The sequence below is a fragment of the Lissotriton helveticus genome, chromosome 7 (genome assembly GCF_964261635.1).
Source record: "Lissotriton helveticus chromosome 7, aLisHel1.1, whole genome shotgun sequence".
Classification (NCBI taxonomy): Eukaryota; Metazoa; Chordata; class Amphibia; order Caudata; family Salamandridae; genus Lissotriton; species Lissotriton helveticus.
This window is the reverse complement of record NC_136068.1, coordinates 1,293,537,292-1,293,565,272: the sequence shown is the minus strand read 5'-3', so window position 1 is coordinate 1,293,565,272 and position 27,981 is coordinate 1,293,537,292. Positions and strand designations below refer to the sequence as shown.

Here is a 27,981-nt window from a genome sequence, read left to right as displayed (position 1 = left end):
AGATTTCCCTTGCTTAACAGCAAAATCCCTCAGGAATGATAGAGAGAAGAACCTGGACAGACAAGCCCCATAGGCTGCCATTATGTGGCTTAATTAGGATACTGTGCCTTTAAGAGAACCTTCCAGAACCTTCTCTCAGTATCCCAGAATGCATAGCAGGTCCAACTTAGCCTCAGTTCTTTTCGAAGGCGTAGAAAAACGCCAGACCTGTAGTATTATGATCATGAACAACACTCCACCGGGGAGGCGGGAGGGCGCTTATGACTATAACAGAGATACCCCTACTACAGAACTGGAGTTACAGGACAGAAACTACTCCTTCTGTAGTAGGGGATCTCTGTGTATAGTCATAATCTAGTGAATAGAATGGCAAGCCCATCCCCACACCAAGCGGCGGTGGAGAGTAAAATAACGCCACTACTGTGCGAACAGATTCCGCAGCGAAGCCTGCCCAACCTGAGCGTCTGCCCTGGCATCAGAGTCCAGGCAGTAATGCTTAGCAAAGGTATGGACCGACTTCCAAGTGGCCGCCTTGCAGATCTCTGCAATGGGAACATTACGGAGCATAGCTGTCGTAGCAGCCTTGCCCCTGGTGGAATGAGCCTTAGGTTTGCCCCCTAAGGTCTTATTAGCTTTGTAGTAACACAACTGTATGCAGGACACAATCCACCTCGAGATGGACTGTTTAGAGGTAGCAAGACCAGTCCTGACTGAGCCATAATTGATGAACAATTGGTCTGACCTACGAATATCTTTAGTCTTATCAAGATAAAACTTCAGCACCCTCCGCACATCCAGGGAATGCAAAGACCTTTCCGCTGGAGAGGAAGGGTTCTGAAAGAACGTAGGCAAAGTGATAGTCTGATTGATATGAAAATCAGAAACAACCTTGGGAAGAAACTTAGGGTGAGTACGCATAACAACTTTAGCATTATGAAATACAGTATAAGGCTCTTGGCAACACAATGCCTGAATCTCACTCACCCTGCGGGCCGATGTAATGGCCACGAGGAACGCCGCCTTCCAGGACAGGTGCTGCAACGAAGCCTTATGAATGGGTTCAAAAGGCTCCTTCATCAATCTGGACAGCACCACATTCAAGTCCCATGAAGGCGAAGGAAGCCTGACAGGAGGGAACACTTTCTTCAAGCCTTCCAAAAAATCTTTGATCACAGGGATCTGGAAAAAGGAAGTCTGTGAAGGGCCTTTCCTGTAGGCAGTCAAAGCAGCCAGATGAACCTTAATGGAATGGACATTAAGGCCCGACTGCGCCAGATGAAGCAGATATGGAAGGATGACATCTTCCTTGCATGACGTAGGGTCATAGTTCTTAGACTTGCACCAGATGCAAAACCTCTTCCACTTGTAAGCATAGGAAGTCCTAGTGGAAGGTCGCTTAGCCTCCTTCAGTATGCCCATACAATCCTCTGGGAGATTCAGATGGCCATATTGCACTATTTCAGGAGCCATGCCGCCAAACTCAAAGACGAGAGGTTGGGGTGCACCATCCGCCCCCCGAACTTCGTGAGAAGGTCCGGCCTGCACGGCAGCTTCATGTGAGGAAGGAGAGATCGGTGAAGTAGGTCCGTGAACCACCACTGTCTGGGCCATTCCGGGGCAATCAGAATCATCCTCGCCCTGGATTGAGACAGCTTGATGAGAACCGCCGGAATCAGGGGAATTGGTGGAAAAGCGTACAGAAAGCTGTTCGACCAGTTGATCCATAACGCGTTCCCCAGCGTCCCTGGCTGGTAGTACCTGGAGGCGAAGCCTCGGCATTTGCTGTTTTCGGCGGTGGCAAACAGATCTACGTCTGGAGTTCCCCACCTTGCGAAGACTTCTCCTAGTACTTCGTCGTTTATGACCCATTCGTGGTTTTCCTGCACGATCCTGCTCAGTTCGTCTGCCTGAACATTCTGCACACCCGGCAGATGGGCGGCCGTTATCGACAGTCCTCGAGCCAGAAGCCAGTGCCAGATCGCCTGCGCCTCCTGCGACAGAGTGCGCGATCTCGAGCCCCCCTGCTTGTTGAGGTAATACATCGTTGTCGTGTTGTCCGTCTGAACAAGCAGAGAGTTGGTCTGAAAAGACGGATGAAAGGCCTTCAGTGCCAAGTGAACAGCTCTCAGTTCCAGGAAATTGATGTGGTACGTGGACTCCGTCGGGGACCACGTCCCTTGAATTTGCAGGTCTCCGGAATGCGCCCCCCAACCTTGGAGAGACGCATCCGTCACGATGGTCTGTGTGGGAATGTCCTTGTGGAAGGGAACGCCTCTGAGGAGATTCTCCTTCGAGCACCACCACTTCAGAGACTGAAGAGCATGTAGAGACAGTCGTATCCTGTCGTCCCAAGAACCTCTCCTCTGGTCCCACTGATCCTCCAAGCACTCCTGCAGAGGTCTCATCTGTAGCCGTGCGTGAGGAGTGAGAAAGATGCAAGAGGCCATCGATCCCAGTAGAGAAGACACCGTCCTCACAGTCGTAGACGGAGTTTTCATGAGAGCCTGAGCCTTCCGAACGAGTGATAAACGTCGCTCTTCCGAAGGAGACACGCTTGCTGACAGCGTATTGATGGAGGCCCCCAAGTACTGGATGCACTGTACCGGAATCGGGACCGACTTGGACATGTTGATGTGCAACCCCAGCTTGTTCAAGAGAACGCACGTCTTCTGGAAGTGTGCTTGAGCTTCCGAGAAGGAGGAGGCTTTGATCAACCAATCGTCCAGGTACGGGTAGACAAACACCTTGTTCTTCCTCAGGTGTGCCGCTACCACTGCCATACATTTTGAGAATGTCCTGGGTGCAGACTTCAGCCCGAAGGGTAGCACCGTGTACTGATAGTGATTGGTGCCGACTTGAAAGCGCAGAAATTTTCTGTGTTTGCATGCAATGGGCACGTGGAAGTATGCGTCCTGTAGATCTATGGCACACATCCAGTCTCCTCGTTGCAGCTGAGGGTAGATCTGATGTAACGACAGCATGCGAAACTTTTCTCTGCGAATCCACTTGTTTGCCTGCCGCAAATCCAGAATGGGCCTGAACTCGTTTTTGTCCTTCTTGCGGACAAGAAAGAACCGAGAGTACAGACCTCTTCCTCTTTGAGACAGAGGTACGTCTTCGATCGCCCTTTTCCTTAGCAGAACGTCCGCCTCCGCCTGAAGCTCGTGCAGTCGATACTGCGAGCTGACGGGAGGAATCGATGGAGGAGGGCTGGTGAAACGTAGACTGTATCCATTGCAAACAATATTCAGCACCCACTTGTCCTGAGTAATTTTTCTCCACTCTGCCAGAAAAAATTGAACGCTTCCCCCCACCGGAGCGGGTAACGGACGAGGGGGAAGTAACAGCTCAGGGACGGGACCCGGCCGGGCCCTTGGTCGCGGTAGAGGACTGTTGACGACCTCTACCACCCTGTCGCTTCTGGAAGGGCTGCCTGTACTGCTGCTGCTGCTGCCGCTGTTGATGTTGACCAGCAGACTGCCCCCTTCCACGACCCTGCGCCCCAAACCGACGTTGGTACTGTCGGAAGGGTTTCTTTTCCTTGGGCTTTTCCAGGCCCACTGCCGTCAGGGTCTCCGCTTCGGCCTTCATCCTGGCCATCTCATCATCCGCGTGCTTCCCGAAGAGGGTATCTCCGGAAAACGGGAGATTCGCCACGCGTTGCTGAGCCTCCGGTTTCAACGATGTCAACCTGAGCCAAGCATGGCGTCTCTGGTGAATCCCGTGGCAATATCCGTGCGCGGACAGCAACGATATGTCTGCTGCGGCGCCGATGGCCTGATTAGAGACCAACATCCCCTCCTTGACGATCTCCACAAAGTCCTCCTTGCGGTCTCGAGGGACGAGGTCTGCGAACTGCTCCATCGAGTCCCAAAGGGACCGGTCGTACCGTCCCAGCAAAGCCGAGTCACTGGCTGCCTTCATGGACGAGGCGGATGTCCCACACGCCTTGCGACCAGCAGAATCGATCCACCGGCTCTCCTTGTCCGGAGGCACCGTGGACGCAGGGGAGGTGGCATGAAGTTTCCGAGCAGCAGTCACGATGACTGAATCCGGTACCGGGTCCTTCCTCAAGAAGGCTGGGTCTGAGTCCGGAGCCCTGTACTTTTTCAGTATCCTGGAAGGTACAGATTTCACCGTCGCCGGCGTCAGGAATAGCTGTTCGGCGGGCTCAAGGAGTCCCGGCACCAGAGGTAACAGGGGGCGAGACAAGTGCCTCTTGTGTAAAGTCTCAAAGATTACCGAGGTAGAAGCCGTAGGCGCTTCAACCTCAATGCCCAACTTCGCCGCACCACGCAGGAGAACCTCCTGAAATGTGCTAATATCGTCTATCGGAGACACCCTAGTCTCCGGCGAATCGGACAGCGTGGGCGAGTAGGAACGGGTCCCAGACGGAGAACGTGACCTGGAACGACGTCTCTTGTGACGATGCCTGGATCGTGATGAAGATCCGCGGCCACTCCTCGACTTGTCCCGTCTCCCCGAGCGAGACCTCGACCTCTTGGGCCTCGGACGCTCCTTCGGCCTCCCAGGGTCAGGAGCTCCAGGCTTCTTAGGAGTCTTCTTCGGAGGCGTCGGGAACTTAGGCATCGACACCTCCCTCGGTGGGATCGGGGGTGGAGGAGCAACCGGACGCGGGTCCCGCGGAGCCGGCTTCGGAGGTGGGGTAGGGGCCTTCGGAGGAGGACCCTTCGGCACAGCCGGCCGCGGAGGAGGCGTAGACGGCCTCATCGGAGTATCCACCCCGGAATGCGCCGGTCCCGGCGAGCCATCACCTCTACCAGAGAGTGGGGAGCCCCCCACAGTCCTGGGCCTGACCTTAGGACCTCCAGACGCTGAAGACCGGTGTCCAGACGACGACCGATGTCCCCTCGACGTCGAACGGTCCTTCGGCGTCGACCGAATCAGACTCCTCGACGTCGAACCGTGTCTCCGTCTCGACGTCGACCCCGACCAGATCGACGAGCCACGAAACCTCGACGACGGGCGATGGTGCCCCGACGGCGACCTCGACCTCTTCGCCGGTCTCGACGTCGACTTCCTGGATCGCTTCGACGGCGACCCTTTGGACCTTCTCGACGTCGACCTCTCCGACCTTCTCGACGTCGATCTCCTTGACCGTCTCGACGTCGGCCTTTTGGAATGCTTCGACGTCGACCTCTTCGGCGCCGGAGACGCCTTTCGTCTCGACGGCGACCTTGACGACGAGGATCCCCTCGACGACGACGTCCTCGACGGCGAACGGCGGTGTCGCCTCGACGGCGAGCGCCGACGCCGGGCCCTCCGATGTCGATCACTCGACGCCGACAGCGACGACGAGGATATCGACACCGGCTTCGACGGCGGCCGGAACACGTTCCTCGACGTCGACGGGCGACGTTTTCTCGACCCAGAGCCCTGGGGAGACCTGGAACTGGCCGTTGACCGTCCCCTCGACGTCGTGGTCAGAGCAACTGACCCAGACGGAGACCTTGGGCGAGGGCTGGTCTTCCTGCCCCTGGGGAGCCCCCCAGAGGCCTCAGCATGGGTAGAAGGAGCCCCTCCTGACCCACCTCGTGCCTTCAGCTTTCTCTCCTCAAGTCCCTGAAGCCTGATCTTCTTCCTCTCCTTCAGGGTCCTCCCAGAGAAGCTTCTGCAGATCCTACACTCCTCAGGGATGTGGGAAGAGGGAAGGCAGAGAATACAGACCTCATGGGAGTCTGTCTTGGCCTTCTTTCTTGAGCACTCAGGGCATTTGTCGAATAATGCAGGCATTATGGACAAAAAAGAGTGCAGAAACACAGAAAGAAAGTCACCAGAGTACTTTAAAAGTACCAAAAATCGAAATCAGTGTAAAACACTAACAAAACCCCTTGAAAGGGAGAGCTCAATGCTCCAGGGTCCTGCTTGCAGGAGCCGGAAAAAAGAACTGAGGCTAAGTTGGACCTGCTATGCATTCTGGGATACTGAGAGAAGGTTCTGGAAGGTTCTCTTAAAGGCACAGTATCCTAATTAAGCCACATAATGGCAGCCTATGGGGCTTGTCTGTCCAGGTTCTTCTCTCTATCATTCCTGAGGGATTTTGCTGTTAAGCAAGGGAAATCTGTACAGGCTTTGCTGTTTTGTGGATTTTATGGTGGAAATTTCTAGTTGAAGTACTGGACAGTGTAGCCTTTTGGCTGCATTATCTGTCTTTAAATTCTCTCTTAAGTGTCTATGCATTTTCTGCATTTTTTGACACTGTAAGAGATTATTTTTGATTGCTCCGGGGTCCACGCACATGGGCGGGACTATTCACTAGATTATGACTATACACAGAGATCCCCTACTACAGAACACCATACTTCTATTGCCTCCCGAAGATTCATAAAGAGATAAGACCACCACCTGGGTGCCCTATTATCTCGGGGATAGGCTCATTATTAGAGCCATTGTCTACGTTTGTGGACTTTTTTCTAAAACCAATTGTAAGTGAAACACCAACGGACTTACAAGACACTGGTGATGTGTTGAGGTTGCTGGCAGAGGTAGAGTTCGATGTCACTACTGACCTTCTGGTGAGTTTTGACGTCGAGTCTCTATACACATGCATCCCACAACAAGAAACATTGGATTGCATCAGAGGTCTCCTAGAATCAAGACAATTGATTACCATCACCCCAGTGGGATTCATCATGGAATGTGCCAGGCTGGCAATGAAGGAAAACCTTTTCCAATATGAGGATGAACTATACTTACAAATCTCTGGGACCTCGATGGGGAGTGTATTTGCCCCAAGTCTTGCCAATCTGTACATGCACCAATTTGAGCAAGACCACGTCCTCCACCACAGCAACCCCTTTCTCCATCAGGTGTTGCTGTGGAGGAGATATATTGACGACGTGATAGTGATTTGGAGAGGCTCCAATAATGAGGTGGTAGCCTTTCACAATTGGCTCAATTCACAAAATCGACATCTGAAATTCACTATGGAATTCAGCAAGGAAAAGCTTCCATTTTTAGACATCTTGATTTTCCCAGGAGAGGGAGGTTTACAAAGCGAACTGTATCGGAAACCGATGTCACGCAATTCTTTGTTGTCCTACCGTAGTTTTCATCCTCAATCACTCCGGGATAATTTACCGGTCGGGCAGTTTCTGAGGGTCAGAAGAAATTGTTCCTCTAACACTCTGTTTCACCAACACGCAAAAGATCTGTCAGTGCAACTAAGAGAACGACACTATCCGCACCACCTTGTGAGACGAGCGTGCAAATAAGCATCGAATAATAACCGTGAAGCGCTCATTGAACACAAACGCCCAAAAACATCACAAGACCGTATGACTATGGTGCATACTTTCAGCACCCTCTCTAATGGGGTCAAGAAAATCGTCCTGAAACACTGGAAAATATTGAATACAGTGTCAGGAGACATCCCCCGTCCCCTCTTTGCTTTCAAAAGGGGCCCTAGTATTAGAGACAACGTAGTACATACCAGACCAAAACATCAGCGAAGAGAAAACACCAATACTCTATGGAACACCGACCCGGTACGGGGCCACTACCCATGTGGAGGTTGCGCTGCTTGTCCCCAGACATGCAAAACCCTGACGATAGATATTGGGACTGACAGACCATGGCGTCTGAACAATCACACAAACTGCAATTCAGAGAAACTGATCTATATGATTAAGTGCCCATGCATGCTTACATACATTGGCCACACTACTAGAAAGATCAAGCTCCGCATCAGTGAACATAAAAGCACCATTCGGTGCAACAAACAATCGACCTGTCTAACAAATCACTTTTTAGAATTTAAACATAAGGCAGACGAATTGAAGTGGGTAGTATTGGAACAGCCATTTATCCCCCCTCATGTAACTGATGTGTCACGGTTTCTGTTTTTGAAAGAACAACGTTGGATTTTTAAACTCAAGACCGATATGAGGGGTTTGAATGACAACATACCATGGGTTTCGATTTGAGAAAGATCAGTAATATACAGATTACCCATAGGACCCGGTATAGCTGGATCTCAAACAAATACCTGTCCGTGCAGTGCTCCTTTTCATGATCAATAGACACTGATGAGAGCACTCTCAATTTATCTAATGATTTCCTGTGATATTTCACGTGGCTATATCACATCCAGGTACACACCCTTCATGAAGTAGACCTTTTTCATACTTTTTTTCATACTCCTGTCTTTTCAAGAGGACACAATAAATACCAGCGTGACCTCAGTTCTATCAGATCACTAATGAGCAGTATGATTTGACCTCTGGTTAACACGTTATAGTTTGTAATAATTGGTTAACACGTCACAGTTTGAAATAATTGTTGATCCTTTATACTACAGACTCTTCCGACAACATATACACAAAACGAATCTTTAAGCCTGAAATAATCGCGCTAGAACTCTGAGGCACAGAATAACAACGGATCAGTGTCTCATTACACAGACGCTCTAGATGCGCATGCGAGTTACTGAGACAGCCGGCGTTCCAGCGAGATGGTCGGCTATTAGAGTTGCGCATGTGCGGAAATGAGACACTGTCACTCTCATTACCCGGAAGCTCATGACGGACTACGTACGCTCGAGCCAGGTGAATACAATTATCGAGCAATGTACTAATTAGCGAGAGTATAAAAACGCTCTTCCTTCCATCCATCGGCACCTCCCCTTCGGCTCAGGAACACTCCTGGAGGTACCGACGGACAGGTAAGGACTTAAGCGCCCGCTCTGACATCGTTGATTTGGCGCCCTGAGGCTCTATTCCAAGCCGCGCCTTAGGTCTTAACTTCGAAACATGAATAGATGGATCTGGGTTTTAACCTTGAAATATGATAAGACAACTCTCTTTGTTAGTATCTTTTCTATTACTTAACTAGATATCTTGACTAGAGAGTTTTTTAATTAGACATAGACCCAGTTGGCTCTATAATTTGTTTGGAACTGAGTTTTGGATCTTTTTAAAGTGGATGCAGCCAGTCTTGTGTTATACATCGTGTTTTAGACCTTATGGGCTTATCTCAACAACCAAGTTATTTTTTGATCTGTAGCAAATTACAATGAACACTTTCCTCAGAGGGATAGTTATCTTTCCTGAAATTGTCCCTCTTTATATGTTCAATAGAGCGGGGCCCCATTGTCCGAGCCGTTGCAGGGTGAGGTGAGGCCTTCTTCCCACATAGAGCCGGGTAAGTGTAAAAAAAATGTTTTTGTTCAAACAGAATAGCTGGGTGTAACTATTAGAGTGCACATTTACATTTTTGCCGTCACAAACTGTGACTGGCGAGTAGAGTGACGGCGTTTGCCAAGAATTGATTTTACATTATCGTTATCACTTAACGACACCATAACTAACTCGGTATTGATATTAGTTTTTTCAATGTTTACAGGAAAGAACTCCTCGTTATACAGCAAAGTCACGAGGAAACGGTAGGGTGGTCAAATTGACCACACTCGTCTATTTCAGAAATATTTATGTGTTCTGAAAAAAATCTTTTTTGACACTTATTATGGTGTATTTTGCAGTAGCTATATTTCCAGCCTGGCCCTGAAGAATGCCGGTGAATCTCCACCAACACGGCAGAAACATGTTGGCCTAAATAATCTCATAAGCATACTGGACAGTGATATTTTCACACTGTCATTACACTGTTTTTATATCTGACGTCAAGGTGGATATCAATAAAAAAAATTCTACCTTGACCGCCGTTTTAAATCACCACTATATACTCCTTTTTGAGCACTGCACTTTATCAGCACCACTTGCGGTGAGGACACATCTATCCTTTGAACAATGGTCTAAAGATACTAAGCCACTATCATTGGGCTTGGACATATAGACCCTGGTCGAAAGGTCCTAAATGACGATGTTCCGCCACATGGGTGGGCTGATAGGACTTATTTAAGTACCTGATGTTCCTCTACCACAGGTGGCAACTGTTTATGGTGTAATTCTCTTTCTTGGTGTTTGTCTTACTCAGCTTTCTAGACCTTCAAGTTTTTGTTGTTAAAAATCTCACAATTCTCCGGAAGATGAGTAGAAGGAAGGCACAGGATACACACAGAGTGTGGGTCCGACTTGGCCTTCTTCCTCGAGCACTCCGGGCATTTATCAAATAATGCAGGCATTTTTGATAAAAGAACTGCTCAGAACACTAGGAGAGGAAGAGGGCACCAAAACACTTTGAGTGTAAACACTCACACACTTTAAAAGTGCAAACAATTCTATAATAAACCCAAAAAGGGAGAGCTCAATGCTCCAGGGTCCTGCTAGCAGGAGCCGGAAAAAAGAACTGAAAGTAAATGGGACCTGCAGGGCATTCTGGGATACTGAGAAAGTTCTAGAAAGTTTTCTTAAAGGCACGGTATCCCTTTTTGAGCCACATAATAGCAGCCTATTGGGCTTGTCTGTCCTCCCCTTCCTCTATATCATTCCTGAGGCTTTACTGGTAAAAGGGGAAGTTTTTCTCTGTGATGAAAACTTGGCAAGCTGTGCTGGTTGTGGTTTTTGGTGGAATGTGGAATGTCTAGTTGAAGTGCTGGACAGTGCAGCCTGTGGATATAGGCTGCATTATATGTCTTTAAATTCTCTCTTAAGTGTCTTTGCAGGACTGCATTTCTAGACAGCTTAAGAGATTATTTTTGATTGCTCCGGGGTCCACGCTCATGAGCGGGACTATTCACTAGATTATGATTATACACAGAGATCCCCTACTACAGAAGCAGGCTTTGTGCACACGCCAGCCTATCCCACCAGGTAGCGCAAATTGGTTCTCAAGATTTGAAGCTCTAGTGCCATGCAACTACTGCTCACAGTCCCCATTTGCGATAGTGGCCGGACCATCATTATCGCCTCCCCTTGGTCAAAAGATACAAGTTCAGACAGGTTTCAAACTGTGAAAACTCAGATTTGGAATATGGTGCTTTGCTTAGCTACCCCATGTGGATTAGCTAGATCCCACTTCCGTTATAAAGTAACGAGGCTACAAAAACAAGGGCAGTTGTTGATGCAATACACATTTTTAAAGCTACTAGGCATACTTCTTACATAATAATAAGATTCTTAAGATTTTTTCTAAAAGAATAATAATCCTTGGACAATCTATTTATTGTGCAGGATAAATTTGCACCTGAACTTCACGTTCTATCCAACAAAATCCCCCAGGAGCAAATCTTGACTGTTCAACTGCTGACCTAGCCGTTATTACTGGTCTGTACATGGCCAATTCATTAAATTGCGTCGGGTCTGATGCATGGCCATATACATACCAACAAGCTAGAGACAATCTCACTATCCTTAACCAATTGTGTCAGGTCTTAAGGCCATATGCATGCAGTATGCAAATATCCTTTTAGACCTGGTTGACTCCTGGCACGTAGAAAAAGAATGGGTTAAACTAATGCATTCTTGTGTTATCCTTTTCATCCAACCAGAATTTCCTGTCCTTACTGCAGTTCAATCTCGATTCTCTCCTCTCTTGTCTGGGGTTTTTGGCAAATCTTGCCTTGCTACCTTAATTAGCGCTCGAAGGATTGCTACTGCCCCAATGTCACCGAGTGTCATGATGATGACCCTGCGCGAGTACAGTCGTCCATGCCAACCCTTCCAAGAAGCATTACGGCCTTCATTCTCCACACCTGACACAGTCACACACTACTTCCCGTCAGTCCACGCAACCGCTTACGTTGCTGTATACCTCTCCTTTCTACCATCTCCTCTTTTTTCGACCCTTCCCTTTCCATCTACCGCTATCCACTTTATATGGGCCTCTAGCCCGTGTTCTCAATGTTACTGGTTTTAAACAGGTCCTGCGACTTCCCACAACACGGTAATATTGTTATATGTACTAGATCACACGGCCGGCCCAACAAGGGTTGTAGGCGACATGCTGTGTTCCAATTAGTTTATTAATGCCTTTTTCTATGCTGGGAAACACTTGAAAGCAACGTGGCCGGCCCTAAATGGGTTGTGGGCTTAACGATGTGTACATCTGGACCTATGTTCTACTCCTGATTTAGGAAATAAACCCGATTTCAAACAAAAAGACAACATATCTCTAACTTTCGACTTTTTTAATTTACACCCATAAGGGGAAGATGGGGGGGGGGGCTATTATTGTAATCCCTCTATAATCAAGTATTAATAAGCATTGCGGATTCCCACATGCTACCCTGTTTTTTCCTGTTCAGCCAGATTTTGAGCTATTTCAGCTTCCCTTTTTGGGTTATAGTTTCATGCCTGAACATAATACAAATTATATAATTTTGCTGTTGCTCTTATTTCTGTGTGTCTGCAACATGTGATGTAATATGATGCACTAGCCATGTAAAGGTCTTGAAAGGTTCCGTTCATTTACACTTCCCTAAATATGTCATTTGCGTAGTAATGACTAACTTGGTCCCTAAAAGTCAAAGCTTAAAATGTGATATTTGGCATTTGAGTGAGCCTGCAGTAATATCTACTTTCTTAGTTTCCAGGGACAGCAACAAGACTTCCTACAAGGATTGCCTAAATGCCTTTGAGTTGTGCTGGCACTAGAGAACTGGCCTGACAAAATGGTTTACAAAACAAAGTTAGTTATACTCACTCATCTCCTTCTGGGCATAGTCCGGTGGTTTCATCATATTTTGTGCAGTAGATGTCAGGGCTGTAGTTAAAGGTTCCATCGCGGCGGCGTACTGATCTCCTCCGGCGTTGGTTAACAAAGTGCCAGTGAAAGCAGGTGTAGGGGCGATGCTGCGAACACTTGTGCTGCACAAATAGAGGACACTGCTCAGTGCGGAACTCCTTCAGGTATCTGCTGGTCAGCAGAAGAGAACAGTTAGAAACCACAGCATTGTTTGCAAACAATGGCTCTTGTCCAAACAACCTCTTAAGAAACAACAACTATATGTATGAAGTGTGAAACAAATCCTGTCACTGGCATGTACACTGTAAAATATCTAACAACCAACATCATACAAAGACTGCAACCGATTACATCGAACATCATTCAATGCAACAGCAATTATAGAAACTTGATAAATATTTGATCTTGTACAAAAAGAAACATAGTAATATATAAGCCGCTGTAGCCCATGCTGCTTCATTCTTTATGACTGCGAGGAAAAGAAAAACAGAACATCAGATGACCTGATGACATCTACAATGCCAACAAGCATTAGCATAGCCAATAGGTCTCGCCTTTGGGGCCGTATAAGTGTTTAACCATGCAACAGTTGATGTTGTTGCATCAAGGATATTATGCTGCATAACTAATACTTATAAGGTCTCAAAGGCGAGACCTATAGGCTATGCCAATGCTTTTTTTGTTTAGCCTGCAGTTTTTTTCCTGTTGTGCATTTTAAATGTTGAGCCATTTGTGGGGACTTCATGTTTACGCTGATGTTCTCCAGTAGAGTACCGCATTCCGCCTTGTGATAAGCTTCCTAGGAGTAGCCTCAGAAAGGTATCAGCAGATATGAGCGAGAGAGCGAGAGAGAGAGAGAGAGAGCGAGAGCGAGCGAGAGAGAGAGAGAGAGAGCGAACGAGAGAGAGAGAGAGAGAGAGAGCGAGCGAGAGGGAGATGTTTTTTATGGTAGAAGTGTGATTTTATTTCACTTCGTACACAGGTGGGTATGTGGAGTCACTTTTCAGAACGTGGGACATAATAGATATTTACCTTCGGTGAGTTTTCCTACCCCCATAGTGGGTTGTCCGCATTCAATAAGCATACAATCTGACTTTGGAACTGGACAGCATATGAATGACTTCCATGATGTTGCATCAAATTATATCAGAGTGTAGCGACTGATTTATTCCCACTTCCTTCTATGAATATACTACTAGTTCAGAGTTAGACAAGTTTCAGACCAGTGATTTAATAAACAGAAATTATGAGCACAGTAAATTCATTTCATTGCCGGTTTGGTGCATGAGTATAACGGAACAGAGAAGACAGAATTTTGTACAAAGAAGGCCAACACAGATATCCAACTACTTTCACATTTTGTTGTGTGTACATAAGAAATAATTAAATAATGCAGGCTACCCTAAATTCACATTTACCCCCACTCACAGAGAAATGGGGTCTTGGAGTCCGATGAAAGCAAGAGGCTTTCACACAAAACTTTCAACTGGCAACAAAAACAGGAGCATTTAATTGACACCATTCATTCTGCGTGTGGAATAGATAATATAGAACATGGTATTTACCCAGCATGGTCAAAAGCAAAGGTAACGGATTTCACACAATTTTGGGGGAAGATGTAAATAATGACGTAGAAAGACGTATTCCACTTTTCGAATGGGAAATGCGATACTTCGTTTCAGACAAAATATTTCTAGGTCTCGCCTATTCTATCCCGCAGGGATAAATAGACGAGAGTAATGTAGTTGAAACAAACTCTCTGACCAAGCGAATTCCATGCGGATTTCTCCCAATGCATGTGATCTATTGAACCCTGACGCTTCTCCAGCACGCGCTTGGCCTGACTCACACACCATATGCTGTTTCCCTCCCTCTCGCTCGCTCCCCTGCTCCCCCGCACTCCCACCGGTCTCACACACCAGCAGAGCTCCTTCTATCCCACTCGTCACACCCCATATGCTGGTTCCCTCCCACTCACCCACATATGCTTGTTCCCTCCTACTTGCTCGCTCCCCTGCTCCCCCAAACCCCAAGCCTCTCACCACAATAGAATGCTGCCTCCCAAGCTGCTCCCCCGCCATCAGACTCGTGCGTGCACAAACCCATCAGCCTCGCACCGCAATGGAATGCTGCCTCCCAAGCTGCTCCCCCGTCAACAGACTTCATTGCAATGCGCTCCCGCCCCGCACCCCCACAGCAATGCCAAGAGCTTGTTTAGTTCCTGCGTTCTTCCTCCTCCAATTCTCCCTTATCGTGCTTTGATCCATAGCTCGCATTTACTCCTTGTTTTCCACCCACATTCTCCATTTCTGCTCACACTTTCTCTCTCTACGTACAATCTTCCCTTCCACCTTCATATCACCTTTCTCCATATTTTTGTTCTTCATGCCTTTTGTCATTTCCTCTCCGATCTCTTCTCCATCAATCAAAATGTTATTCATCCTAGCTTTTTTTTTTTACAACTTTCTTCCTGGCTCGCTTCGTTACACCTCGAGAGCACCTTAACCCCCAACCACCTCCCTCCCAACATCCACCCATTTCCGGGTAAGAGTTAACACTGATGCAGGCCCAGTAAAATACCAGCAAAGAAGAAATTGTGACGGGCCGTTAAATGAACGTCAGCAAGGCACGCAGGCCCCACCCGCACCTCTGGGTCCCGGTGCAGCTACAAAGGATGAACCGCCGACATAGCTACCTACAACTAAAACAGAATGAGCGCTTCAAGCCCAGATCACAGCACACGCCTGATGCTTCATGCACAGCGGTCCTGCTCTATCTAACCCGGTGTCACTCTTAAAACCTCGTAAAACCCGCCCGGGTTATGGGTCGCTTCCACTCCAACTTGCTAATGGCTCAAACGAATTTCCGCGGTGGTCGAAAGCGGCTACAAATTTCTGAAACTGCAGAAATAAAACGTTCGAGGTAATGAAAAAAGCCTTCCACTCGGTATCAGCAGGTTCGCACTAGTGACGCAGCACAAAACGCCATTTCCACACGGCAATAAACTCGAAGGCTGGCAATAAAAATGTCAGAAGGGTGCGAGAGTCACTTGCTTTCCTCGGGTCGCTTTTTATTCACACATACCTGGCACATCCAGTCTTACCAATCCACACGTACTGATAATATGCAGCTTTAAAAGATGGATTTCTAGAAAAAAGAAGATCGCTCATCACACATACAGCCACACACACAACCACACCCAACCACACCCAACCACACAAGCGCACACACAGCGCCACACACACAACCACATACATACAACCACACACACCACACACACACAATCACAACCACACACACAACCACACACACAACCACACCATCACAAACCCTCACACCCCCTCACTTACCCAGTCACACACCCTCACTCACCCTATCACCCTCACACACCTTCACCCTCCCCCACCCTCACACCCTCACTCACCCTCACCCACCACTCACCATCACACCCTCATCCTCACCCACCCCCCACCCTCACACACCCCCACCCTCACACCCTCACACACCCTCACTCACCCTCACACCCCACCCTCACCCACCCTCACTCACCCACCCTCACCCTCACACACATCACACCCTCACACCCTCACCCACTCACCCTCACACACCATCACACCCTCATCCTCACACACCCTCACACACTCACCCCCCTCACCCTCACAACACTCACACCCTCACTAACCCTCACACCCCACCCTCACTCACCCTCACACCCACCCTCACCCTCACACACCCTCACCCTCACACACCCTCACACACCATCACACCCTCACAGCCTCTCCCACTCACCCACCATCACTCACCATCACACCCTCACCCACTCACCATCACACCCTCACACACCTTCACTCACCATCACACCCTCACCCACTCACCCTCACACACCATCACACCCTCATCCTAACACACCCTCACACACTCACCCCCCTCACCCTCACAACACTCACACCCTCACTCACCCTCACCCTCACACACCATCACACACCATCACACACCCTCACACCCCCTCACCCTCACATCCCCTCACCCTGTCACACCCTCACCCCTCATCCTCACACACCCTCACTTACCCTCACAACCCTCACACACACCCTCACACCCCCTCACCCTCACATCCACTCACCCTCACACCCCCTGACCCTCACATCCACTCACCCTCACCCTCACACACCCTCACCCTCCCAACCTACAACTCCACCCTACAACTCCACCCTACAACTACTAATCCATCATCCAACTCCACACGAAAAATAGCGTTAGGCGACATTTATTTCAATGACTAAACATCACATTACAAAGCCATCTAAAGAATACGGATTCACAACATAGAGCAGTTACCAAATTAAGGCCACAAAAAAAACCACATAAAACAATGGCGGGAATTATACACAAAAGAAAGAAAGTCTAAACAAGTGTGTAATCACAAGAGCACGAGACTTCACAGCCTAATTGCAATTATTCCAGAACTACAATAGAGTATTTTGCTCAAACACAAGGAAAAAAAATAAACAATTAATAAAGGTTGATTCATACGTATACTTTGTCATTAATTATCATACATACTACTTTATAGTCATTCGAATGGTATGGAGAACCTAATACTTCTTTTTGTTTAAAAAATACATGTTTTAAAAACCATAAGCTTAAACTCCATAAGTATTGCTTTTGATTTTTTTTTTTAATTTCTAACAACATAATTAAGGGATTGCAGCTCATACGGATCAAAACATGTAGGTTTCAAACTATACAGCAAATATAACTTCTACGTACCATTACAATAATTATTAATATTGAAAGATGGTAGAAAATCACAAAGTATACGTATGAAAAAAACCACAAGAACAGCAGAAATAAGATTTAAGCAACACAAAAGCACAAGGTTTAATACAAAAGAGTACCGTCAACATAACAAATTGTCAACCAAACAAATATAGCAACATGTGGGAAGAGTACCTCAAAAAAAAAAAATTTAGCCATATATTAAGTAAAATTAAGCAAAAATACATTAAATATAGAAAATTAGAAACATTCCACGGCAGTACAATATACACATAAACAAGCCGAGTACGATCGCAAAAAAAAACTTTAAAAAACATTACTAAACATTAAAAAACATACAAAATATCTATACTAGAGTACTCTAGGTAAACAACAAAAAAAAATGTGATTAAATTGACAACTTACCTGTCAAACGACGCATCTACAACATAGGAAGCACGACACGCCTTCCACAAACGTCGGCTCGCGAAGATCTGGAAGTTTCCCAATTGACGTGACGCAATTGCAACGCTACGTAAGACAACGTTGCAATTTGATTGGACGGAATAGACGTCAATCAAAATGCATGGTAAATTAGGGAAATAAACTAGAACGCTAACCTAAAAAACTTCGGTAGCTTTATGGCACAGGGTAGCGTCCGCCATTTTTTCGCATAGGGAAACAGGCAAAAAAAGAGAAAAGGGACTAATTCTAATACTAGGCCAATATCCGTACTCAGAACGCACACACATACAAACACACACACACACACACAACACAACAACATGTACTTACAACAGACTTACACTCACACCCACTCACTCACCCTCACTCACCCTCACCCCCTCACACACCCTCACCCTCACACACCCTCACTCACCCTCACACCCTCACCTACTCACCCTCACACACCATCACCCCCTCACCCTCACACCCTCATACACCACTCACCCTCACACCCCCTCACCCTCACAACCCCTCACCCTCACACCCTCACACACTCTCACCCTCACACCCTAACCACCCTCACTCACCCTCAACCTCACCACTCCTCACACCTCCTCAACATCACACACCTTCACATCCTCACACCCTCAAACACCCTCACACACCCTCACTAACCTTCACACTCACACCCCCTCACCCTCACCCCCTCATCCTCACACACCCTCACTCACCCTCACACCCTCATCCCCCTCACCCTAAAACCCACACACCATCACAAACCCTCACACCCCCTCCCTCACACACCCAATCACCCTCACACACCCTCACACAACCTCACTCACCCTGTCACCCTCACACCCTCCCTCACACACCCTCACACACTTACCCTCACACAACATCACTCACCATCACCCCCTCACCACCCCTCACCCACCACTCACACATCACTCACCCTCACACCCCCCTCACTCACCCCGACCCTCACACACCGTCACACCCTCTCACCCTCACACACCCTCACTCACCCTCACACCTTAACCCCCCTCACCTTCACAGCTCCTCAACATCACACACCCTCACTCACACCCTTACCCACCCTCACACCCTCAAACACCCTCACTCACCTTCACACCCTCACCACCTCATCCTCACACACCCTCACACCCTCACCCACCCTAACACCCTCACCCACCCTCACAGACCTTCACACACCCTCACTCACCCTATCACCCTCACTCACCCTCACACTCTCACCCACTCACCCTCACACACCATCACTCACCCTCACACCCTCACACCCCCTCACTCACCCTCACACACCTTCACACCCTCACACACCTTCACACCCTCACTCACCTTCACACCCTCATCCACCGTCACCCCCCTCACCCTTACACCTTCACCACCTCATCCTCACACCCTCATCCCCCTCACCCTCACACCCTCTCTCACACCCTCACACACACACCCTCCCTCACACCCTCACACCCTCACCCATTCACCCTCACACACCATCACTCACCCTCCGCCATCATCCTCACACACCCTCACTCACCCTCAACCTCAATCACCCTAACACCCTCACCCTCACACCCCCTTACCCTCACCCCCTCATCCTCACACCCCCTCACCCCTCACCCACTCACCCTCACTCACACCCCCTCACCCTCACATCTCCTCACCCTCACACACCGTCACACCCTCACCCCTCATCCTCACACACCTCACACCCCCTTACCCTCACCCCCTCATCCTCACACACCCTCACCCCCTCATCCTCACACACCCTCACCCCCTCACACTCACACCCTCACTCACCCTCACACAAACACTCACCCTCACACACCATCACACACCCTGACCCTCACATCCACTCACCCTCACACACCCTCCAACCTCCAACTCCACCCTACAACTCCACCCTACAACTCCACCCTACAACTCCACCCTACAACTCCACCCTACAACTCCACCCTACAGCTAAACCCTACAGCTACACCCTCCATCACTCAGGGACACCACCACATCACTCAGGGACACCATCACATCACTCGGGAACACCACCACATCACTCGGAGACAACACCACATCACTCGGAGACAACACCACATCACTCGGAGACAACACCACGTCACTCGGGGACATCACCACATCACTCGAGGACACCACCACATCACTCGAGGCCCCCACACATCATTCGGGGACACCACCACATGCTATAACTATTGGCATTGTAAATTACAAAGCTATTAATTTTGCTATTTTCTAAAACACATAAAAAGAAAATTTGACATTTACAATACCAATAGTTCAAAATTTCCTAATGCGAGACCTATTGCATTGCAAATGCTTGTTGCACTTTATTTTTATTACATAAGTAGCAAAAATAGTTCAAACTGCGCTACTTTTATTTCAGTGTCGATTGTGGATAACTTTGCACTGGGGCAGAAGCGTGCACATTTATTTACTCCATTCTTTTGCCTTGTAAGTTAGGAAACGCAGAAATTGTATTTGCTCAACCATGCCAAAAGAAACAAGCATTAGAAATGCAATCGGGCTCGGATTTATTTGAGTTTGAGCTAATGGCATTGTAAATGCCAATGTATTGTTGCTATGTGTTATGGAATGTGTTCATGTGGTGTGTACTGCCAGTGATCTCCTTGTGAGTGTGAGAATATTGCACCGTTACTGCCTGTGATGTCCTTCCTGTATTTCCAAGACTATTTTAATTTTGCGCGCGTGCACATGAAGCTGCACGCAAACGCAAATCCATAAACTTTCGTACACAGCAGAGTTGAACATTTTAAAAGTGTGTACTTTGCTCCAACTGAATACTCATTCTGAAAAGTGCCTTTCATGCAATTCAAAGGGTTCCTGAAAAAGCATCTTTAACTCAAGTGTCTAAATTCTAAATCGGTCCCTCCGTTGTTCTAACCATGATCACCAAAGCGCTCGAAGCCCTAACTGGGTGCGTTAAGCACAAAGTATGCATTCGTTTAGACACTGCTTTGTTCACTCCTTCAAGCATTTATTTATTTTCAGGTGCTCACTAGTTGATTCACTCATCCATTCAAACTGTATCGTGTGTTAAATACGTGATCAACCACCCTGTGAGGTATCGAAACTTGAGCCTGTGCACGGTAAAGCAGGTGCTAATGTTACCCCACTGAAACCACTATAATTCCAGAGGTGGCAAAAGACAAGCAGCGAGCTAGAAAGCTGGCAGTACATACTTTTCATTTACATTGAATTTTCTACGGAAAAATGTACCGTACAATCAGAACACGCGAGTGTCTTTTTATCAACTATTATCTGCGCGCCATTTAGGAGTTTTTAAGCCTACATAGCGACGGGGCTTCCCATAAAAGTCGCTCTGTGCGAGTGTCTACTTAGTTTCTAAAAAGCAATCTGCAAATATTCAGCACACACGCACAGTCCGATTTAAACTAAGAAAAAAACAGGGAAAGAGTCCATAAAAGCAATAATTCCTTGATTAGCCTCTCAGTGCGTCGGAGCGCTATGGTTAAACAAGGGGAGTGGGGGTCATCTACAGTCCAAGACTGGCTCGGGTCGGTTGTAACCAGAAGTGACTTGTTGCACACCGCCCGGCCTCCGTACACGTCCAGAGAGGCCCAAGAAGAATGCGCGACCCGCCCTCAATCACACAAGAGTGGGGACGTCACCTCATAGGGCCAGGGCTTGACATTAATGTGATATAGAACACCCCTCAGTAGAACACATGCGTAGTAGCGTAACTGTGAGTGGGGACGAACGGGGGTGATGCTGCCGTCTGAGGAGGAGACGAGGTCGAAATGCATCATACTTAACAGAAGCCTCGAAACTCACCGCCAGCGTTAGTAACATAATTAGCTTCAAATGCAATATCGAAATCAGAATAAATCAAAAATTGGAGAAAAAAAAGTGCAATTCGTCTTATTAATCATTATTATTAAGTGTTGCCTATTTTAGCTTCTGGGCGCTGGGCCTTACCTAGCAGTTTGCTGAGCTCGGCGTTCTGCACATCCGGGAACCGTAGAGCCAGCCGCTTGCGCTCGTCCTTGGCCCACACCATGAAGGCGTTCATGGGCCTGCGGATGTGGGCCTCGGTTCTGGGGCTCCCTCTTTTGGCAATGCTGCTCGCCGCTCGGTCGCCCGTACTCTGCAGAGAGCGGCAGAGCAGCTCCCCGGGCCGGCAGGAAGGAGCCGCACACGGCGTATATGCCTGTGTGCACGTGAGGAGGACGCGCGCCCGACAAACACACTGCTAGATGGTGAACGCGCGCGCACCATCTGCAATGCATTACACGGCCACCCTGACAGCTCCTAATTATAAATAATGTACTTCTTTGCGCGAGCACGCACGAAATATGCCTCAAAATGGCGGAACAAAACTACATTTACCCTATCACTTCAAGCCTATTACAAAGAAAACACAAGGAAGACGAATCACTGACCAGATGACAGAAAACGCTAAGGAATGTCTGGAATTTCTCTCTCCAAGGCCCTCTTCTTCTTTTTTTTTCTCCTTTAACATTAGTTCTCAAACTCCTCCCAGTTTACACTGGGAAGGAGTCCGAGCCCTAAAAAATTACTATGAAGCTATTTCGCTTGGTTTATTTTGTGAACCCCACAAGATACAGCAACGAACTGGTCATGATTTAATACCAGCTCTGCACTCGCCGGCTGGTTCGACCTTTGTTCTCACACGGAAACTTAAGCTCGACCTCCCACGCAGACCAAATCGTTAACAAATGGTTCACAAAATAAACCTCGAGTTGGCGCAAGCTGTCATCTTCAGCCGAGTCTAATACCGCTGAGAATCCGTCCCGAATCATTGAATGGCAGAATAAATAGTGCTCCCACGAGAGACCTCGTAAAGTTAAGTAGAGGGAACAATTATCCCTGTTGAACTTAATGAGTAACGACCTTGAAAATAAGGAGAAAGATAGAAAGGTCAATTTGATCCTTCCTTCGAAACCTGGAAGGTTCATGAATCAGTTCGTTACAGAAAAGTGACAAAGCCCTGATGAGAATCCGGGAACTTGTTTTCCCTGGATTTGAAATGCGTCAGCACACCTACGGGAGCAAACAATATCATTAACATTGTAAACTAGCATGCGCTAGTGTAAGAAGTAATCGTTGTTTTGGCGTTTGTGTTCCCATTTATGACTTTGTCCTTTCCTTTTTGGATATAGATTCATTCCATATAAAGATAAAAACAAATGTATGATGTTTGTTTGTTTGATGTATTGTTTTTTGAGATATGTGATGTTTATTTAATGTAATTTTTTGGAATGTAATATATGTTTGTAAATAGCATTGTATATTAATGTAATTACTAGAATGTACAGTCTTTTCTCCCTTTTTTTGCTTGAAATACGAAAAAATAGACCTGAAAGAATCTTAAAGTAGAAGGGAATAAATAAAAATACTGGGTCAAACTTAATCATTTTGGGTTTGGTCTTTGCATTAAGTTCTCTTAATAAGTAAGTGTGGTGGAGGCAATATTTGTTGTTGTTCTGACTATATGAATGAAACATATAAGTCCGCTTAGAAATCACAACATCAGTTCATTTATTTGATCTTTTATTTAGAAAACATTCCAACAAAATACTTTTTGTGCATGTGTATAAAAAATTGAAAAACAACACAGAGGGAAAAGAACAGCTATGTACAACGAATTACAATCAAGTGTGACACCAACAAGCACTCAATACTCATTGCGATAAAGCTAAGGATATTATTCAGTATAGAAAGCATCTTGATCTTTTCCTGGCTGTAAATAGGATTAAAAATGCTCAGGCTGAATAGGGCCGTAGGGAAACGTGACCTTCTTGGGGACAGTAAAGTAGCAAGAGTAAACACCTATCCCCCCTCCAACTCTGGCCCTGCCACTATGGATACTTTCTGAAGAAGGTCAAGGACCGCTGCCGCCAATATCCCAGCATTAGCAAGAGGACAAACTTGGCAGATGTGTGGCAAATTAAAGGACCAGCCAGAAAACAGAGGATATACTCTTGAGAAGCCAGTTTAGGCACGGCTGATCTGTGGTGATCTCTCTTTAACTTAGTCAGGAAAACGGACATCCTCTGCCAAACTGGTAGATAAGGGATGAGAGGGGAAAAATTAAAGCAGTTTTGCTGATGCAGAGCCGGAGCACAATGAATTAGAATGGAGCCGATGTCTGCCTTTGGAACCTCTTTACCACAGAAAAGGCAAAAAAAATGAGGACGTGTTTGCTCTAGCTGAGACAGTTGTCTGTGTCTTTCAGGCTGTGCTCTGGAGAAACCATGAAAGCACAGCTGCTACTCATTAAACTACCTAGCTAAGGAAGTCAGCCCCAAGGAGCAAGCCATGCCCCTGCTTTGTTTAAAGCACTTGAAAGAGGAGTCAGACTTTCCCAGAAGAGCCTGTCTCTTCAAATGGCATATCCTAGACGGAGAATGCCACCTTTTCGTGGGAGAATCCAGCAAAGGACCACTTCTACATCAGCAACTTACTGGACGGAGCGAAAAGGGAGCACTCTATGTTCTCTTGACAAGCCCTTGTTAAGAAGAGATTGGCATCCAGCTCTCTGATGCCCTTAAGCTGCACAAAAGGGCATGCGATAGGATACCACAATGTGTGGGCACCAAACACCACATACAGAGAGAAATCTGCTTGTGATACTGGCAAAAAGGCATGAATCCTGACCCCAAAAGAGGTGACATTTGACTTCAAGTTTGGAGAAAAGCTAGAAACCATATCGGTCAGAAGTGGGTAAAAACAGAAAGGATGACAGTTTGCCAGGTAGTGCCTTAAATAGGGTGTTGTGCAGGGAGACTGGTAAATTATTGGTTTTGGGACTTTCCAGATTGTCTTTCTTCTGAAATATTCACAAGCTTAGAAATCTACAGGAAGACGTATATATCAGAAGTCGATCTGGTTAAATGTGCATACCCAGTCATCAGCTAAACTCCAGATGTCATGAAGACCATCATCAAAGCTTTGGAGGCCAATGCTTTAAGACCAGAAAATGCTCCAAACTTGCTACCATTAAAACCAGTCCTACCTTTCTAAGGTGAACCCAACAAGATAAAGGGAACTTGAAAACAAACTAAATGTTGATAACACTCCTGAAGTCAACTGTGTGGCCTCATGCATATTTAAAGAATTGGTAACGATAAGTTTGCAGGCAGTTATGCAGCCAAGCCAGAACTAAAAATACAATTTGAAAGAATCGTAGTAAACACAGTAAGAGAAAACAACTTCAGGAGAAAGCATCAACGACCCGAATGCACAGATTTCAGTAAAAGGATAGTTTAAAGAGAGCTTTGAAAAGTGAAGTATGAGAAACATAGGCCAAACTTCAAAAGGAAGCAGCAGCAGGTAACGCTGCAGGTACCAACACAAGCTACGCAATCATAAGGTTGGTGGTGTGGAAGAGGTCCCAACTCTTTCAAGTCAGCAAGACCTGTTTGTGGACAGTTTGATGGCTACACACTATTAATATACGCTACACAGTGGACTGATATGTGGTCTTTTATATATTAAAGGGGATTTCAGTTGTAAAAGTAGAACTGACAAATTGTGAAAATTAACTAGCTTTCATATATAATTTTACAAAAAGCTTTAAGTGGGTTGAAAAAAATAGGAGACGCCCCAAAAGGGCATGGCTTCATCCTGTAAACTAAGCTTCACAGCATACCACTCTCCCCATACAACTGCAACCTGTATACATGACCATTGCACAGTGCCCTCTGCAAAGAGGACAAGGACGGCATGAGCATGTATTCTAAATACCTTTTTGACCCACTGATGGATACTGAGAGAAACTCAGACTTCCTTCAGCCATAACTCCTTCGTGAACCCAATATAAAAACCATGTGGCGACTCAATTCAAAGTATGCATTACACAAGAGAAATATGCGGCCTGAAAAAGAAATACAGTAACACATCATCATGGAAATAACAAACACTCCTCGGAAATGCAAGATTAAATAAAGTATGTGCAATTTAAACAGGAACGACATAGATTACCTGAACGATTTTTACACTCGCTGTTCAGAAATCGAATAGTTTTTGCCTGTAAAATAAGGACTTGAATATAGGGTATGAAAGGGATTCGTTTCAAAGTCCTTTCTTAATTTCTACTGGGTCTGAGATCCGCCCAATTTAAAGCCCTGCTTTTACACTCGTTTGGTTACAAGAGTCGAGTCAAGTAGCTATATAAACAGCTGTCACTATTGTCCAATGTACTGGTACTCCTATTATTAGTCTTGGAAAGGAGTAAGACTGTGTTCGCACACTGCAATTTAAACATGAAAGTTATCCACCAGGAAAAACCTGCAGTTGTGTGTTTCATGTTTCAAAGATAGCACAACTGATATTTCTGTGTCAGGTGTTTGTTTCTTTTTGTTTTTGTTTTACTATGGAGACAAACGTTTCATTCTTTTAAATGTTATTATTAACATTTTCAATCATATAACAGTGCGTGTCAGCAACATGATGCTTACAGAAATTACAGGCTACCATACAGTACAAAAGCATGCATCTGGCCTCCCAGCGCGACCGGGGCATAACTCTTGCACCCCCACTCCCATCCCAACAACACCCAGTAGACCCCCAGCGAGGACAGCCATTAGCGGTGACTAGGGCTACACCATAGAGTCCCCCTGAACGTAGCCCTGAGGGGTAACCCCTAGCTTCATAAATTACCTTCTCCACCCCCAATACAGACATCCATTCCAACAATCCATTGTGCGCTCGTTGGCAATACAGACGGCCGCAACCCTGTATGATGTCTGTCTTTGCCACAATCAGCCTTGGTCGAGCCTAGCAGCTCTGCGAGGCTTCATGTTACTACTCTGTGTGACTCCTCCCACACATTCGATTGGCTTTTGTATTTCTTTCAAGAATGAAAGCACGCAAATGACAAAGGTGGGTGCATGTCCGACCTCTTTTGAAATGTTCACACTCATGGCGTTTTGCCTTCGGGAGCAAGCAGCAGTGCACAGGGCGTCAGCTGCAGTGTTTGTGGATCAGGTTACTATGTAAACAACGTTGTTATTTATGTGCTTGATTTAGAATTTTTTTTACAGCGTGTGAACCTCGCCCACGGTATTGGAGCTCTTTTTTTTGTGTTGAAATTATTTATTAAGAAAAGTTTAAAATAAATCACAAATGCAGATACATATGCAGAGAAAGAAATGATACACAATATAAATGAGGAAGTCATTTCCAAATTATAATAAAAATAGATAGAAAACAACATATCCTCTAGTATTCAAAAGGTGAAACGAGGGAAGAGGGAGAAAAGAAGAAAAGAGAAGGAAGGAAAGGAAAGGAAAGGAAAGAAAAAGAAAGAAAAAGAAAGAAAAGAAAAACCTCCCAGAGTAGCAAACTAGTTGTGAAGAAGGATGAAAGCAAAAAGAATGATAAGAAGCAGAAAATAGATAAGGAAGGGAAAGGAAACATGGTGAGATTAGTTCAAGTTCAAGTTCAGTAATTTGTATAGCGCACTACTCACCCAGAGGGTCTCAAGGCGCTTGAGGGAGGGTGGGTGCATTACAAATAGCCAGGTTTTTAGCTGCTTTCTGAAGGAGAGGTGGTTCTGAGTCAGGCGGAGGTGAGTGGGGAGGGAATTCCAGGTTTTGGCCGCTAAGTAGGAGAAAGATCTACCTCCCATGGTGGATCTATTGATGCGCGGAATTGCGGCGAGGGCTTGGTTGGAAGAACGTAGTTGGCGGGTGGGTGTGTAGAAGGACAGTCGTCTGTTGAGGCATTCGGGTCCTAGGTCGTAGAAGGCCTTGTGTGCGTGGGTGAGGAGACGGAACGTTATTCTCTTGTTGACGGGAAGCCAGTGGAGATCTTTCAGGTGACCGGAAATGTGATTAAGGAGTAATAGTCGCAGAAGAAGAGGAAGTAGAGACAGAATCATTAACCACTGTGGTTTCCAAAAATGGGGACCATACTTGAAGAAAAATGGAAGCTTGATCCTGTACATTATAAATTATACGTTCATAAGAAGCTGTTTGTATCATTGCCACCAACCATTCCTCCTGAGAAGGAGGTAGTGAGGATTTCCAGTGACGCAATATACAAATTTTTGCCGTGGCTAAAGCAGTATGGAGAAGGCGAATCTGTGGTTTAGTAAACTTGGAAAGGCCACGAAAGTCATGTAAAATTATATTT

At 46.6% G+C, this 27,981-nt stretch overlaps 1 protein-coding gene across 4 annotated transcripts in view; it reads right to left on the bottom strand.

The window, feature by feature from the left end:
- UNK (unk zinc finger) overlaps nucleotides 1-27,981 on the bottom strand; it is a 938,451-nt gene that overhangs the window by 840,230 nt on the left and 70,240 nt on the right. For all 4 annotated transcript variants that reach the window (XM_078654545.1, XM_078654546.1, XM_078654547.1 and 1 more), the window contains exon 2: nucleotides 12,562-12,771. In XM_078654545.1, the coding sequence (XP_078510671.1) occupies nucleotides 12,562-12,771 (210 nt within the window). The remainder of the gene's footprint in view (nucleotides 1-12,561; nucleotides 12,772-27,981) is intronic.